The following is a 13814-nucleotide window of genomic DNA, read 5'->3' as shown; positions in this document are numbered from 1 at the left end:
CATCCAACCCGGAGAGCCCAGGGGTGCTGGTCCTGCTGCCTGTGCCACGCTCCCCATGCAGGAGCTGGCATCCAGGGTCAGCACAGACCATCCTGGAGGCCCCGCAGGGACCCGGCCCCCGCGAAAAGCCTCGAACCCTGCCTGGCAGAGCTGTGCTGGGCCCGGGCTTCACCGGGTGCCCGAGGCACTGACCCTGCTGGGGGCTGCAGGCTGGGTTTGGGTACAGGGCTGCAGGGTGCAAGGTGCAAGATCAATATGAGTGCCAGGCTGTGGGGTGCAGTGTGTCCTGGGTGCCGGCTGCAGGGTGCAGCGTGTTTCGGGTGCAGGCTGCAGGTAGCGAGGTTGCGGGGTGCGGGCTTGCTGTGGGTGCCCGGCTGCAGGGTGCGGGCTTGGCCGCGGTCCCACCGGGATGGGGCGGCCGCCGGGCCCGAGCGCTGCGGTGCTGGGCGGAGGCCGGGGAGGGATGCTCGGTCCCCGGTGCCCCATCCCCGCTCCCCGCCGCTGCAGCCCGGGGCGGGGGGGGGGCCGCGCCGTCCCCGTCCGCGTCCCCGCCCCCGGCCCGTCCCCTCCTCCCGGCCGCGCCGCCTCCCGCCCGCTCCGCCACTGAGCCCGCAGCGGCGGCGGCGGCGGGCGCAGGCTCCGGGGGCGCCCGGGGCCCCGCGGCGGCCGCTGCCCTGAGGCCGCGGGGGATGGCGGAGGGGCCCCGGGGCGCCCCGCCGCCGGGCTCGCCCCGCCCCGCCCCGCCGCTGCCCAACGGGCCCCGCGGCGGCGGCGGGAGCCCCGGGTCGGGCTCGGGCAGCAGCAGCCGCGAGGACTCGGCGGAGCGGAGCCCCGCGCCCGCCGCGCCCCGGGCCAGCATCATGAAGGTGAGAGCCCCGCGCCGGCCCCTCCCGCCCATCCCCGCGCCGGGCTCCACCGTCCCCCGGCACCGGCGCCGCCGGCACCTGCGCAGCGCTCGGGGCACCGAGCCGTGCCCCCGGGGGTGCTGCGGGCCCCGGACCCGCGGGCACCGGCCCTGCCTGCCCACGGTGCTGCCCGTGCCCGCCGCCCCCCCATCCGGCTCCCGCCGTGCCCGGCTGGGCGGGTTTGTGGAGCCGCAGCCCCGGATCGGTGCCCGGGGGTTGCCCCCGCCCGCGGCACCGGGCTCACCGGCGCTGTTCGTGCCAGGGCTGCTCCACGTCCCCTCGCCCTGCCCGGCACCCCGGGTCCCCAAGGGCAAAGCCTGGCTCGGGCTCCATATGCTGCGGGACCAGGCCTGTCTCTGCGTGGCCGCGGGTCATCCTGTACAGCCGCTGCTGAGCCCACGGGTCGCCGCATGGCCATGCTGCTCCTGCTGCACCGCAGCATCGCCTGTCCCGCTCAGGGCACCCATGGGCGCTGGTGAGGAGGTGCCTGAGCCTTGCTCCTGAGCACCTTCTGCTTTCCCATCCTGCTAAGGTGCTGAGCCCTGGGCCCAGCCTGGCCAGCTCCCGACCTGCTCCAGACACCTCCCCGGAGCTGTGCCACGGCTGGGCAGGGGCTGTGGGCCCTGGAGGGTCTCTGGGAGTCTGGTGGGCAGTGGGCCACATGTGTGTTTTCCTAAATGAACCCCTCTAATTGTGCTTCTGCCGGCAGTGCTCGCTGACACAATAGGTCTTGTCCGCCTGGGACCCGCCTCCCCACTCCTGGCAGCCTATTTTAAGCTGGGATTGCTCCGGTGCTATTAATACCCAGTGTGGGGGCTGTTCCCGTGGGGCCGGCACAGCCCCGGTCTTCTGCCCCCTGGGACCTGGTTCTTTGGGCGCCTCCTCAGGGCGCCTGGAGGGACCCTGTGTCCCAGCTGGGCTGTGCCCCACATGGTCACACTGGAAAGACCTCCTGGTGCTTCCGTGCAGCCAGAGGCCCGTGCCGGTGTGGGTCTGTGCCCGGTTTCCTTGGGGACCTGCCCAGGGTCTCCCCCTCCTCCCGGGGCCGCACACTGCTGCTTCCTGCCCAGGAACCAGCCGTGGGTGCTGCAGGCTGGAGGTGAAGCTCTCGCTTGCTCCCGGGCTGGGCACATCCCCGTCACTGCCGTGCGTCACCGCGGGATTTGGCCTCACGTGAAGGTTGGGTGGCCCAGGGCCAGCGCTGCTGCAGGAGGTCAAACCCGGACAGTGTTCCCAGCATCTGCTGATCCATCAGGCATCTCCGAGCCCATCCGGGGCCTGATCCTGCCCTGGAGCTGGAGGGTCCACACCGTGCTCCTCCTGCCCCCACCTGTTTGGAGGCAGTGGTCCTGCTGCTTCCCCAGCGCAGCAAGGGCAGGGGACAGAGTGTGTCCTCTGCCAGCCCCTCTGGCTGTGACCCCTCTGTGTATGGGGGAGCAGCTTGGACCAGCCCTGCACAGCAGATGGGGAGGGGGTCTTTGGGGACCCCCAGCAGGTCTGGGCCCCAACCAGCCCCAGCAGGACCTGGGGAGCAGCTGCCCAAGCCCAAGCCCCTGCGGGACGCTGAGGCTGTTCCTGCGCTGTGGGGTCTGCGGCAGCATCACACGGTGGTGGGTGGGAGTCAGGGGTTGCACCAGCTCAGCCGCGGTGCCAGTGCAGGGGCTGTGGAGCAGGGAGGGGGCCCGGTGCCAGGAGCTTGGAGCGATGGGCACAGACGAGCTGCAGGCAGGGCAGGGGCTGCCTGATGGAGTGGAGGCACGTGTGGGAAGAGCTGACGGTTCTGTTATTTTTTGGGATTTCCAGAACAGGCTGGAGGAGTGAATCTGAAAGTGAGAATCAGCGGCTGTGCTGGGGCAGGGGGAGCCTGGCACTGGCTGTGCCAGGCGGCAGAGCTGCTCCCATGCAGCATCCCCATGCCCTGGCTATAGGACCTGCTCCCTGCTTTCTTCCCAGGCTGGAAGTGGAGGGGGCTGGAGCTCTGGTGAGCTGCGAGGATGCAGGAGAGGGACTGGGGAATACTGGATCAGTTCCACCCCGCTACAGGGGGTAACCCTTCCCCAGCGCCCCGCTGTCCTGCCCCCTGTGCCCCCTCCCCATCCCGCACCAGCCCCAGGAGCTGTGCGGTCCCTCTGTGCCGGGCTCCGGCTCCACGGCCCCTACTGAGTAGCGGCAGCTGGTGCGGCGGGGAGTGGATGTGTCACTCGCTTTCTTCTTGGCAGGGAACAGACGATGGTAGAAAAGCCCTGGCTGTGCCTGGCCTCCCACTGCCTCCGCTCCGGTGCTGCCGGCTGCTGCCGCCTGCACCCCAGCCCAGAAAGGGGGCAGTGGGAAGAACTGGGACCTGGGGAAGCTGGCTGTGGGTGAGCTGTGTCATGGCCAGGCTGGGGAGCAGCTCTGTCCCCCGGGGGAAACATGTCCCCACCGCACGCCCCATGGCTGGGAAATGGATCCTGCTCTCTTGACTGGGCAGCAAACCATGGTCAGGCTGAGACACCACAGCCCCAAAGGCTTTCGGTTCCTCTGTCTCCTCCTGTCACGAGCTGCTGTGTGGGGGGACATGCAGCAGGGAAGGGGGGGTCTTCCCATCCCTGTGCTTGGGAGCGGGCTGCTTGGCCAGTGACAACGGCCATCACGTGGCGGCTGAGATGAGGGCTGCTGCACTTGCCTGGGCACTAATTGCAGGAGGTAATTGGTTGAAGAGGTGCTCAGCACATGCTGCAGAGCCGGGCAGGGCGCAGGCAGCCTGGTTGAGACATGCCCTCTGTGCCCACCTGGATGCCCACACTTGCCGTTAGCATCGTGGTCAGTGCCGCAGAGCCAGGATGTGTGTGGCAGTGGCACAGTGAGCGGGATGCACTGCTCCTGCTGAGCCCTGCCCTGTCACCGGGGATGCTCCATGCTCCCATGGGTGCCACGTCCTCCTGCCTCCTGCTGCTGGTATCACCTTGTGCTCTGAGGCCTGGCTGCCTGCACCGCTGCTGCCTGCATTGCTCCTGCCTGCAACGCTGTTGCCTGCGCTGTTCCTGCCTGCGCCTCACAGAGCATTTAGAGGGGTATCCCCAGGGTCAAAGCCTGCCTGTGTAAGGGGCTGCCTGGGAGCAGCGGCTTTTCCCTGCTGGTGCCCAGGTATGGGTGAGAAGCCCAATGCACTGCACCAGGCACCCGCTCCCCTTCCCAGGCTGGGAGGACGGGGGGCTGCAGGGAGGACGTTGGGTGTTCACCCACTGCACTGCAGTGGGTGCAGCAGGAGGCAGGTCCTGGCGCTGGGTGCAGCGGTCCCCCCGCCCGTGTTTCCTTTCCGGATGGATTTCCTGTTTTCGGCTGTGGGCCCGGTGCGGAGCCGCCCGGGGGGGTGTGCCGGGGCGGGCAGCAGGTCCCGGAGCTGCAGCGCAGGATGGGGCCGCCCTTGGTGCTCACATCACCCCTCGAGGGTGATGGGGCTGCCAGCAATGGGGTGCTCAGGATGCTGTTCGCAGGAAGTGTCCGGAGTCCTTCCCCATGGGGCTGGCTGATGGTGTGACCAGGATACAGCTGGCTCTAACATGGGGCCAAGGGCTAGGGCTGGTTTTCCCCTTTGCTGGGATGTGTCCCGGGCATCCCTGGGGAGCTGGCTGGATGCCTGCATGACCCATCCCGATTGCCCTTGGGCTGGGGGCTGAGACAGAGCCAGACCCTTTGGGGTCAGGCACAGGGACGTGCTCACCCAGGCTGCCCACCCGCTCCTGTGTGAAGCTCTCGGGGTGCTGGAGAGGGACACCCCATCGCTCCCAACCTGGATGGCTGGGCAGGACCTGCCCCTGCTGGAGACACCACCGGATTAGAGGTGACTCACCATAATCTTGAAGAAGTGGATTAAATCTCTTCCTACTGCGCTACTTAATGAAATCCATCCCATAATATGCTCCCGGCCCTGCTGTTCCCCCTCATCCCCTGCCCGCTCCAACCCCTTGGCAGCAGGGTCCCCCTTCCCTGCTGAGCAGCAGGGCTGGCGCGGGGGTACGGGCAGCAGCATCACCAGCTCTGTGGGATGGGGCCATGGGCCACACTTGTCCACAGCGAGTGGTGCTGGTGATGACTGTCCTGCAGCACTCTACAGCAGATGAAGTGGGGGGCCTGGCGGGGCTCCCCAGGGCAGCTCTGTGAGTGCATCACCTCGGGGCACCCCACACATCCTTGCACCCCACTGCCATGGTGCCTGTGGCTGGTCCCTGGAGTGCAGGGGAAGGTGTGAGGAGCCATGGTGTGAGCCCTAGTGAGGCGATGGGGCTGCTGTGGGCATGGGCTGCTCCTGCCAGGCGCCTGGTTTGCTCCGGTGTCCCCAGGCCGGGGAGATGGGGACCATGCTGGGCTGCCTGCGTGCAGCCGTGCCTCTGAGGGTGAGTGAGCAGTGGGGACGGATCCGGCTCAGGGCTGGGAGCAGGAAGGAAGGAAGGAAAGCAGAGTTAAAATAAGCCAGGCAGTGAGCTGTGGGGGAGGCCAGGGCTGGAGCCGGCTCCCAGCCTCCAGGGATTGGGTTGGACTGGGGCAGACTGGGCTTCACGTGCCACTGTGGCACACTGGGGCATCCTGAGATGCTGTGCTGTGCATTGGGGCTGGGGTGGTCGTGGGGCACACGCTGCCTGCCCCGTCCCTGACGGCTCTGCCCCCTCTCCCACCCTGGCAGGATGGGTCCCGGCAGCGGGCGCCACAGAAGAAGAAGACAGTGTCCTTCAGCACCATGCCCAACGACCGCAAGATCAACAGCACGGCCGCCTGCATCTCCTTCATGCTGGAGGGCTGCGAGCTGAAGAAGGTGCGCTCCAACTCGCGCATGTACAGCCGCTTCTTCATGCTGGACGCTGACATGCGCTCCGTGCGCTGGGAGCCCTCCAAGAAGGACTCGGAGAAGGCCAAGATTGAGATCAAGTCGGTCAAAGAGGTGCGCGTGGGCAAGAAGACGCCTGTCCTGCGCAGCAATGGCCTCTCCGACCAGTTCCCGGATGAGTGCGCCTTCTCCATCATCTACGGAGACAACTACGAGTCCCTGGACCTGGTGGCCAGCTCGGCCGATGTGGTGAGCGCCTGGGTGATGGGGCTCCGATACCTGGTGTCCTATGGGAAGCACACCCCCGAGGCGCCGGGGACTGGCCACCCCAGTCTCCGGACGTCCTGGATCTCTTCTGTCTTCGACCTTGCCGACCTGGAGAAGTCTGGCCGCATCCCTGTGTCCCGCGCCGTGCAGCTGATCAAGGCGCTCAACCCCGGCATGAAGACCTCCACCATCGAGCTGAAGTTCAAGGAGCTGCAGAAGGCCAGCGAGCGTCCCGGTGCGGAGGTGGCCTGCGACCTCTTCGTGGAGGCGTACTGCGAGCTCTGCACCCGCCCCGAGATCTTCTTCCTGCTGGTGCAGTTCTCCAGCAACAAGGAGTACCTGGGTCTGAAGGACCTGCTGATGTTCCTGGAGGTGGAGCAGGGCATGGAGGGGGTGACGGAGGAAAAGTGCTTGGAGATCGTCGGCAAGTACGAGCCATCCAAGGAGGGTCGGGAGAAGGGCTACCTGGCCATCGATGGCTTCACCCGCTACCTGCTCTCCGCTGACTGCTCCATCTTCGACCCGCAGCACCGCAAGGTGTGCCAGGACATGGCGCAGCCGCTCTCCCACTACTACATCAGCTCTGCCCACAGCGCCTGCCTGCTGGAGGACAACTTCTGGGGCCGCTCAGACATCAGCGGCTACATCAGCGTCCTGGGCTTGGGCTGCCGCAGCATCGAGCTGGTGCTGTGGGACGGCCCCGAGGGTGAACCTGTGGTCTACACCAGCCCCTCGGCCGCCTCCTGCATGCCCTTCCGCGCCGTGGTGGGGCTGATCGACCAACACGCCTTCACCGCCTCTGCCTACCCACTCATCCTCTGCCTGGTGGTGCGGTGCTCGGCGCCCCAGCAGCGCCTCGCTGCACAGTGCCTGCGCAAGACGCTGGGCGAGAAGCTGTACCTGGAGCCCCCCAACCCCGCTGCGTCCTACCTGCCCTCCCCGGAGCAGCTCAAGGGCCGCATCCTCATCAAAGGCAAGAAGCTGCCGCCTGGCTGCGAGGACAGCGAGGGAGAGGTGTCGGATGAGGAGGAAGGCCGGGAGCTGGCGCGGCGGCTGGGACAGGAGGAGTGGGAGGTGCCGGACATGGGTGGCCCCCGGCGCCTGCGCCTCAGCCGCGAGCTCTCGGAGCTGGTGAGCCTCTGCCAGGCTGTCCCCTTCCAGGACTTTGAGAGCTCGCGGCGCAGGCAGCAGTACTGGGAGATGTGCTCCTTCAGCGAGGTGGAGGCGGGACGCTTCACCAACGAGTGCCCAGCCGAGCTGGTGAGCTACAACAAGCGGTTCCTGTCCCGCATCTACCCCAGCCCCATGCGCATCGACGCCAGCAACATGAACCCGCAGGACTTCTGGAAGTGTGGCTGCCAGATGGTGGCCATGAACTACCAGACGCCGGGGCTAATGATGGACCTGAACGCGGGCTGGTTCCGGCAGAACGGCGCCTGCGGCTATGTCCTGCGCCCCGCCATCATGCGGGAGGAGGTCTCCTACTTCAGTGCCAATGCCAAGGACTCCTTGCCCGGGGTGCCCGCACAGCTTCTCCACCTCAAGGTCATCAGCGGGCAGAACCTGCCCAAGCCCAAGGGCTCAGGGGCAAAGGGGGAGGTGGTGGAGCCCTACGTCTGTGCTGAGATCCACGGCATCCCGGCTGACTGCGCCGAGCACCGCACTAAGACGGCCCTGCAGAGCGGGGACAACCCCATCTTTGACGAGAGCCTGGAGTTCCAGATCAACCTGCCAGAGCTGGCTGTCCTGCGCTTCGTTGTGCTGGATGATGACTACATCGGGGATGAGTTCATCGCCCAGTACACCATCCCCTTCGAGTGCCTGCAGCCCGGCTACCGCCACGTCCCGCTCCAGTCCCTCGCTGGGGAGCCCCTGCCCCACGCCACTCTCTTCGTGCACGTGGCCATCACCGACCGCCGCGGTGGGGGCAAGGGGCACCGGCGGGGGCTGTCGGGGCGCCGGGGCCGCCGGGTGCGGGAGTACACCTCCACCAAGGCCACCGGCATCAAGGCCATCGATGAAGTCTTCCGGACGGCCACCCAGCCACTGCGGGAGGCCACCGACCTGCGGGAGAACGTGCAGGTATGGACCACGCAGAGGCACCGGGGGACCTAGGGGAGGATGGGGCTGGCCTGTGAGCAGTGGGGAGCACAGGGGTCCCCCTTCTTCCTGGGGGATGCAGGAGAGGAGCCTCATCTGGAGCAGAGAGCCAGGAGAATGGGGACATTCCCAGTGAGGGGTCTCCTGGGGGCCCTCCCCGGCAGAGCCCCTGATGCTGGTCTCTACCCACAGAATGCCCTGGTCTCCTTCAAGGAGCTGTGTGGTCTGACGCCTGCCGCCAACATGAAGCAGTGCATCCTGACAGTGGCCGCATGGCTGCTGCACAGTGACAGCTCACCCAGTGTCACCCTCAACCTGGCAGAGAAGTACCCCCCCATGGAGGCCAAAGGCCCCATCCCGGACCTGCTGCGCAAGGTCCTCACTGCCTACGAGACGGTAAGTGCCGTGTCCTGCCGGGGCTTGACTCCTCACGGGGATGCTCCACAGGGCCGGGGCACCAGGACAACCGCCCTGCCCGGGACAGGGCACCCCGACTCGCTGCACCCATTGCGGTGCAGAGGGAGGCTGCTGGGGGCTGCCCATGGAGGACCCTTGTCGAGGCACAGGCTGGCCCAGCTCGGTACGAGCCCTGGGACCCAGCAGCCCCTGTCCCCTGCACCCTGTGCCAGGGCTGGCTCATGGGGAGTCCTGTGGTCCTGCCTGGTGGGAGAAACCCCATAAATAGCTGCAGTCAGAGCTGCTTCCTTCCTTTGTGTTGGCGGGGGCCCCGGTTGCCGGCCAGGCACTGGTCACACCGTACCCGGCTGTGCACGGCTGGGTGAGGAGAGCCAGATGCCAGGCACCGCGCTGGGGCGAGGGGCAGCCCCTGCCTGAGCCCCTTCTCCCCGTCTGCTCTGCCCAGCTCCTCACACCACCCCTCTCCCCAGATGATCCAGACCAGCCGGACACTGATCGAGTCGGCCGACGCGGTGTACGGCAAGCTCATCCAGGCACAGCAGGCAGGTGGGTCCCGGGGGCACCTCTAACCCTGGCACTGCTCCATGCCACAGACCTGGGCACGTCCCAGGGGGGTCCGTGCAGGGCTCAGTTCGGTGGGTCTGGCACCAGGCTCTGGAGCTGGGCACAGGTATGGCCACACGTCCACTTGCTGCTTGCAGCGTGTGGTGGAGGATGAGGTGCGTGTCTGCACCCCGGGTAGGGGCATGCCAGGGGCAGAGGGCAGTGGCAGAGCAGCCGGCCATGGGAGAGGGGTTTCTGGCTGTGGTGGCCCTGAGCCCGGCTCCGTGGTTTTCCCATGTCCCGGCAGCGCAGGGAGTGCGCGGGAGCCTGCGCGGTGCCCGGTGCCACCGGGGTGCTTGGGGCCACGCCAGGGCAGGGTGTGCTGAGCGGGTGGGCTGCAGGGGCTGTGCGAGAGGGAGCGGGGAGAGGGAGGTGAGTGGAGGAGGCTGATGAGGAAGCGGGGAAGAGTCATTAGCTGCCAACCGCCGGAATATAATTAGCACCAGAAATAACAGACCGGGGCTGATGGTAGAAGTGGCAACTGGGTGCTACGACTTCCAAGACACGTGGCTGAACCCACACAGGCAGGTGCTGCCGCTGCCTGTCCCAGCATCCCCCCGGCCTGCCCAGGACCCCCAGCCGGACCCAGCCCTGCTGCCCCCTGAGCCGGTCCCAGCCTTGGTGCCAGCAGCTCTGTTTGTTCCCTGCCTGTGCCGCAGCCGGAAATCTCCCCGAGCTCTTGGCACTGGGCTCTGCCACCGCTGCCAACGCTGGGGGGAGCAGCCGGGGGGGCACGGGCTGGGTGCGGGGCTGGGTGCGGGGCTGGGTGGGCTCCTGTGCCGCTCTGGCTGCAGGACCCTGCTGCTGTGATGGAGGTGTCATGGGGCAGAGGGGTTCTGCCTCTGCCCAAGCACTTTGGGGGCTGCAACCCCCATCCGCGTGCCCAGGCGCTGCCTGTCCCCCCTTTCGCCCCTGCAGTGCCCGGCTGTGGGTGCTGGGGGGGTGCAGGGGTGTGTGACTGACAGCCCGTGGGTGAACGGGCTGCGTGGGAGCCTCGCGTGGGCCCGGAGCCGGTGCTGCGTCAGGACGGTGAATGCGGCACCGCTCACGGGGACATCACGTGGCGCACGGCGGGGGCAGCCCCACGCCGAGCCCCCCAGGGAGCCGTGGCGTGCAGGAGCCTGGGGTAGTTGCTGCCATTCCGGGACCCAACACCTGTGCCAAGCGCAGTGCCAGAGTGGTGGTGGCTCCATCAGCATGCCGTTGTTGTCACGGAGCGGGCTCAGGCTGCAGGGACAATGGGGAGCCACCATCCTGCACCCCTGAGCCAGGTGAAGGGCATCACTGTCCGTGTTCAGCACTGCTCCCATGTGTGCAGGAATGGACTTCCACAAGGAGCTGCATCGCATCGAGGCCAAGGAGGGGCTGCGGGGCCGCAAGCTGCAGAAGGCGCTGGAGAGCTTCGCCTGGAACATCACAGTCCTGAAGGTGAGGGGCCAGGGCTGCGCGGCCCCACAGCCCCCAGCTCACCCGAACCCCGAGGATGCTCCGGGAGCGATGGCAATGGCACAGACCCGTTCAGGGGGTCCAGGGGGTGCCTGCACCCAGTGAGCCCTGCTCATGGGGTGGCTGGTGGGACAGCCCGTGCTCCACAGCGGGGGTCAGGGGAGCCCGAGTGGGGCAGCCCCGGTGACGGCCTCTCCCCGGCAGGGCCAGGCTGACCTCCTCAAGCACGCCAAGGCCGAGGCGCTGGACAACCTGTGGCAGATCCACAACGCGGGACAGTCCTGCGGCATCGGCAGGAACGGCTCAGCCTCGCCGGAGCCCTCCCAGCTGCGCGCCCCGTTGGAGCCCATCCCCGAGACAGAAGGAGGTGGCGACACGGCATCCTGCTGACCCCGGCCTGGGGCTCGGGCGCCCGGACTGAGCACCCCTCGGCTGCAGGGACCGGGACCAGGGAGCCCCATCCTGCCCATGGACAGGCAGCTGCCCACCTGCGGGCTCTGCGCGTGGAGGGGCATGTGTGGGGCTGCGCTCTGCCGTGCCGAGGGGCTGCGGTGGGGCCCAGGGGGAGGCTGCGGAGGGATGCTCCTGCTCCAGCTCTCTCCCTGGCCTGAGCTCCCAGGGCCTCATCCATCCCCCCATCCGCTTCCAGAGTGACTGCCTTGCCGCAGGGCTGGCGGGGATGCTGGCACCCCGGTGCCTGTGTGTGTGGACCCCCAGCCTGCTGTGCCAGACCCCTCTTGTAACAGCAGCCAAGGGCTGGGCTTCTGCCCCCTGCAGGGCCATGGGTTTTGCCTTCACCAGCCCAAAGACGGGCCCAGGCAGGAGCTGTGGCTTCCGGCATCAGGGAAACATCAGGGCTCATTCCCTGGGGCAAGGGGGTACCGGCACAAGCAACGGGCAGGGGGTGGTCTGGGGTCGGACCGGGGTTGTGGAGCATTATAAAGAGTGTGAGACCCACTGAGGTGCCCTGCTGCTCCCTCCGGGTGCGTGGTGCAGGGCTGAGACGGGATGGTGTTACCGAAGGGGATGAAGGGTGGCACCATTGCTCCCCCATCACCAGCCGTGCGCAGGGTGACGGCTCCCCACGTCAAGGAGCTGTGCGGCTGCCCAGCACCCCTTTGTCCAGGAGCTAATTAGCCTAATGGGGACCCGCGGAGTGGACCTTTGCGCTGCCATGGTCAGGACCAGCCCAGCGCTGCCCTTCAGCCCCTTTGTGCCTGCCCGGCCATGCGGCCCGTGGGCAATTACAGCCTCATTAGTGCCAGGCGCCCCGGCAGCACGGCGGCCCCCAAGCACCTGCACAATGAGGAGCTGCAAATGAGGGGAAAGGCCTGGCCGGTCTCCGGGCTACCAGCCCGTGTCTCCCAGAGACCGGCCACAGCCGCCTGGCCCCGCCGGTATTTTTGGCATCACTATTGTGCCGGGGCCTATAAAGCGGCGGCTGCGGCGGTGACACAGGGAGCTGTGCTCCCGGCTGCCCGGCAGGACATGCCCCAGCGCTGCTCGGCTGCCTGAAGACCCCAGGAAGGATGGAGGTGCCCAACACCAAGGTGGGGTGGGGTGTTGCAGCCCGTGGGGCCAGGAGGGCAGTGATGGGGGGGAGGTTGGGATGTGGGACTGGGGGTGCAGGAGGGCCTGGCTGGTTCCTCAGGAAGTCGGGAGCATGCGGCTCCTCCCCAGGGCTCCCCGGCTGTGGCCAGTGGCCACTCGGGGGGCTCAGCCCTGCTTGGGCTCCTCAGGAGGGATCTGGATGCACAGTGCATGTGGCTCCAAGTGGGGTGCTCTGGCTGCTCATCACATGGCACTCAGCAGCAAGGGGAGGGTGTTTGCTGCGGCTGCCTTGTGCTGGTGAGGGCACCCACATCGGGCTGCTGGTCACAGTGTGGTTGGGGTCCATGTGTGCTGGGGCTGGGGGGGTGGGATGGTGCTGCCGTGCCCCAGGTGTGGGGCTGGGACCCCACAGCAGTGCCACAGCGACCAAGGCAGATGGGGCTGACACCGGTGGGCACGGCACATTGCCCAGCAGCGCTGCAGCTGCCCTGCACTAACGCTGCCCATTGCTCCAGCAGCTCCACCGAGCTGCCTGCCTCCTGCTCCTGCTCCTGCTCTGCTCCCTGGCTGCTGCCCGGCACAGTCTGCCTGAGTGCTGCCGGCAGAAGACCTGCTCCTGCCACATCTATGACCTCCTGCATGGCATGGGCAACCATGCCGCCGGCATCCTCACGCTGGGCAAGAGGAAGAGTGTCCCCCCGGCATTCCAGAGCCGGCTCTACCGCCTGCTGCACAGCTCTGGCAACCACGCTGCGGGCATCCTCACCATGGGCAAGCGTGGGGAGCGCCCTGGCACTGCCTGCCACGATGCATCGGGCTGCCCCATGGGCGCAGAAACGCAGCCAGCGCTGATGCTGCGGGGCACTGACACCAGCCCTGCCAGCCCCAGGGAGTGCCAGGGACACTCAGGGAAGGACTTGCCAGGGACACTGACCAAGAGCCAGGCCCAGGGAGCTGCTAAGAGCTTTTATTGAGAGGGGTGGGGGCAGCAGGAGCAGAGCAGGGACCCATGGGGGGGCAGACCCAGGGACACATGCCTGGAGCTCGGTGTAAATAGCACTTTGACATACCTCCTCCTGGCCTGGCCCAGCCTGCTCAGGGCACTGCAGGCACCGCCGGCCTTTTACAATAAATGGTAGCCCGATGTTACCTGGCTCTGCTTTCTCTCTGGGGAGGGGACGCGGGGGGGCACAGCTCTGCCCAGGGCAGGCGGCGAGGCTGGTGCCTTCCTCTGTGGTGCCTGGATGTGGGCTCATCCGTGGTGCCTGCACTGGGACATGTGCCGGCCCCGCTGGGTCCCAGGAGGACCAGAACTGGGGTGAACAGGGCCGGAACCAGGCTGCGTGGGAGCGGAGGGGTGTTTGTGAAGCCCCCATAAGGGCTTGGACCATCCCCACCACAGCATTAGGGAGCCCCGTGGGCACAGGTCCCTGATCCCCACCCCACCACCCGCCCATCACCCCGTCCCTGCCAGGAGCCTGGGGAGGCTCCGGCTGGGTCCTGTCATCCATGGGTGCCCCTCGGAGGGTCCCGCAGGGCACGGCCTTGCCCTGCAGCCCCCGGGCTGAGCCGTAAGCAGCGGGGATGGTGCCGGTGCCTCCAGCCGCGCCAGGTCCTGCCCCTTTCGCATCCTCCGTGGGCCCGGCAGGGCCGGTGCCGAGCGGGTGCCGGTGCGGTCGGTCCCGCTGCCCCCGGGACAGAGCGACCTGCCCGCGGGCGGG

General features: G+C 67.7%; 2 protein-coding genes across 2 annotated transcripts; both read left to right on the top strand.

Moving 5' to 3' along the window:
• The first annotated feature begins 577 nt into the window (after positions 1-577).
• On the top strand, positions 578-13238 carry LOC115617588 (inactive phospholipase C-like protein 2). The gene is made up of 6 exons (XM_030508300.1): positions 578-866; positions 5569-8058; positions 8269-8472; positions 8964-9039; positions 10415-10524; positions 10747-13238. Exons 1-6 carry the CDS (start codon positions 690-692, stop codon positions 10930-10932), a joined length of 3243 nt encoding a protein of 1080 aa, XP_030364160.1. The 5' UTR covers positions 578-689; the 3' UTR covers positions 10933-13238.
• On the top strand, positions 12072-13088 carry HCRT (hypocretin neuropeptide precursor). Its single transcript, XM_030509047.1, has 2 exons — positions 12072-12092; positions 12612-13088. The coding sequence occupies exons 1-2, from the start codon at positions 12072-12074 to the stop codon at positions 13065-13067; spliced, it is 477 nt and encodes a 158-aa protein (XP_030364907.1). The 3' UTR covers positions 13068-13088.
• Positions 13239-13814: the final 576 nt, after the last annotated feature.

This window comes from Strigops habroptila, chromosome 19, assembly GCF_004027225.2.
Source record: "Strigops habroptila isolate Jane chromosome 19, bStrHab1.2.pri, whole genome shotgun sequence".
Lineage (NCBI taxonomy): Eukaryota > Metazoa > Chordata > Aves > Psittaciformes > Psittacidae > Strigops > Strigops habroptila.
Note: the sequence above shows the minus strand (reverse complement) of the source record. Positions and strands in the feature narration are given on the sequence as shown.

Coding starts and splice junctions, on each gene's coding strand:
- LOC115617588 (XM_030508300.1), top strand. CDS start 690: ATGGCGGAGGGGCCCCGGGGCGCCCCGCCGCCGGGCTCGCCCCGCCCC. Junction 8,059..8,268: donor ACCTGCGGGAGAACGTGCAG/GTATGGACCACG, acceptor CTCTACCCACAG/AATGCCCTGGTCTCCTTCAA. Junction 8,473..8,963: donor TCCTCACTGCCTACGAGACG/GTAAGTGCCGTG, acceptor CCCTCTCCCCAG/ATGATCCAGACCAGCCGGAC.
- HCRT (XM_030509047.1), top strand. CDS start 12,072: ATGGAGGTGCCCAACACCAAG. Junction 12,093..12,611: donor TGGAGGTGCCCAACACCAAG/GTGGGGTGGGGT, acceptor TTGCTCCAGCAG/CTCCACCGAGCTGCCTGCCT.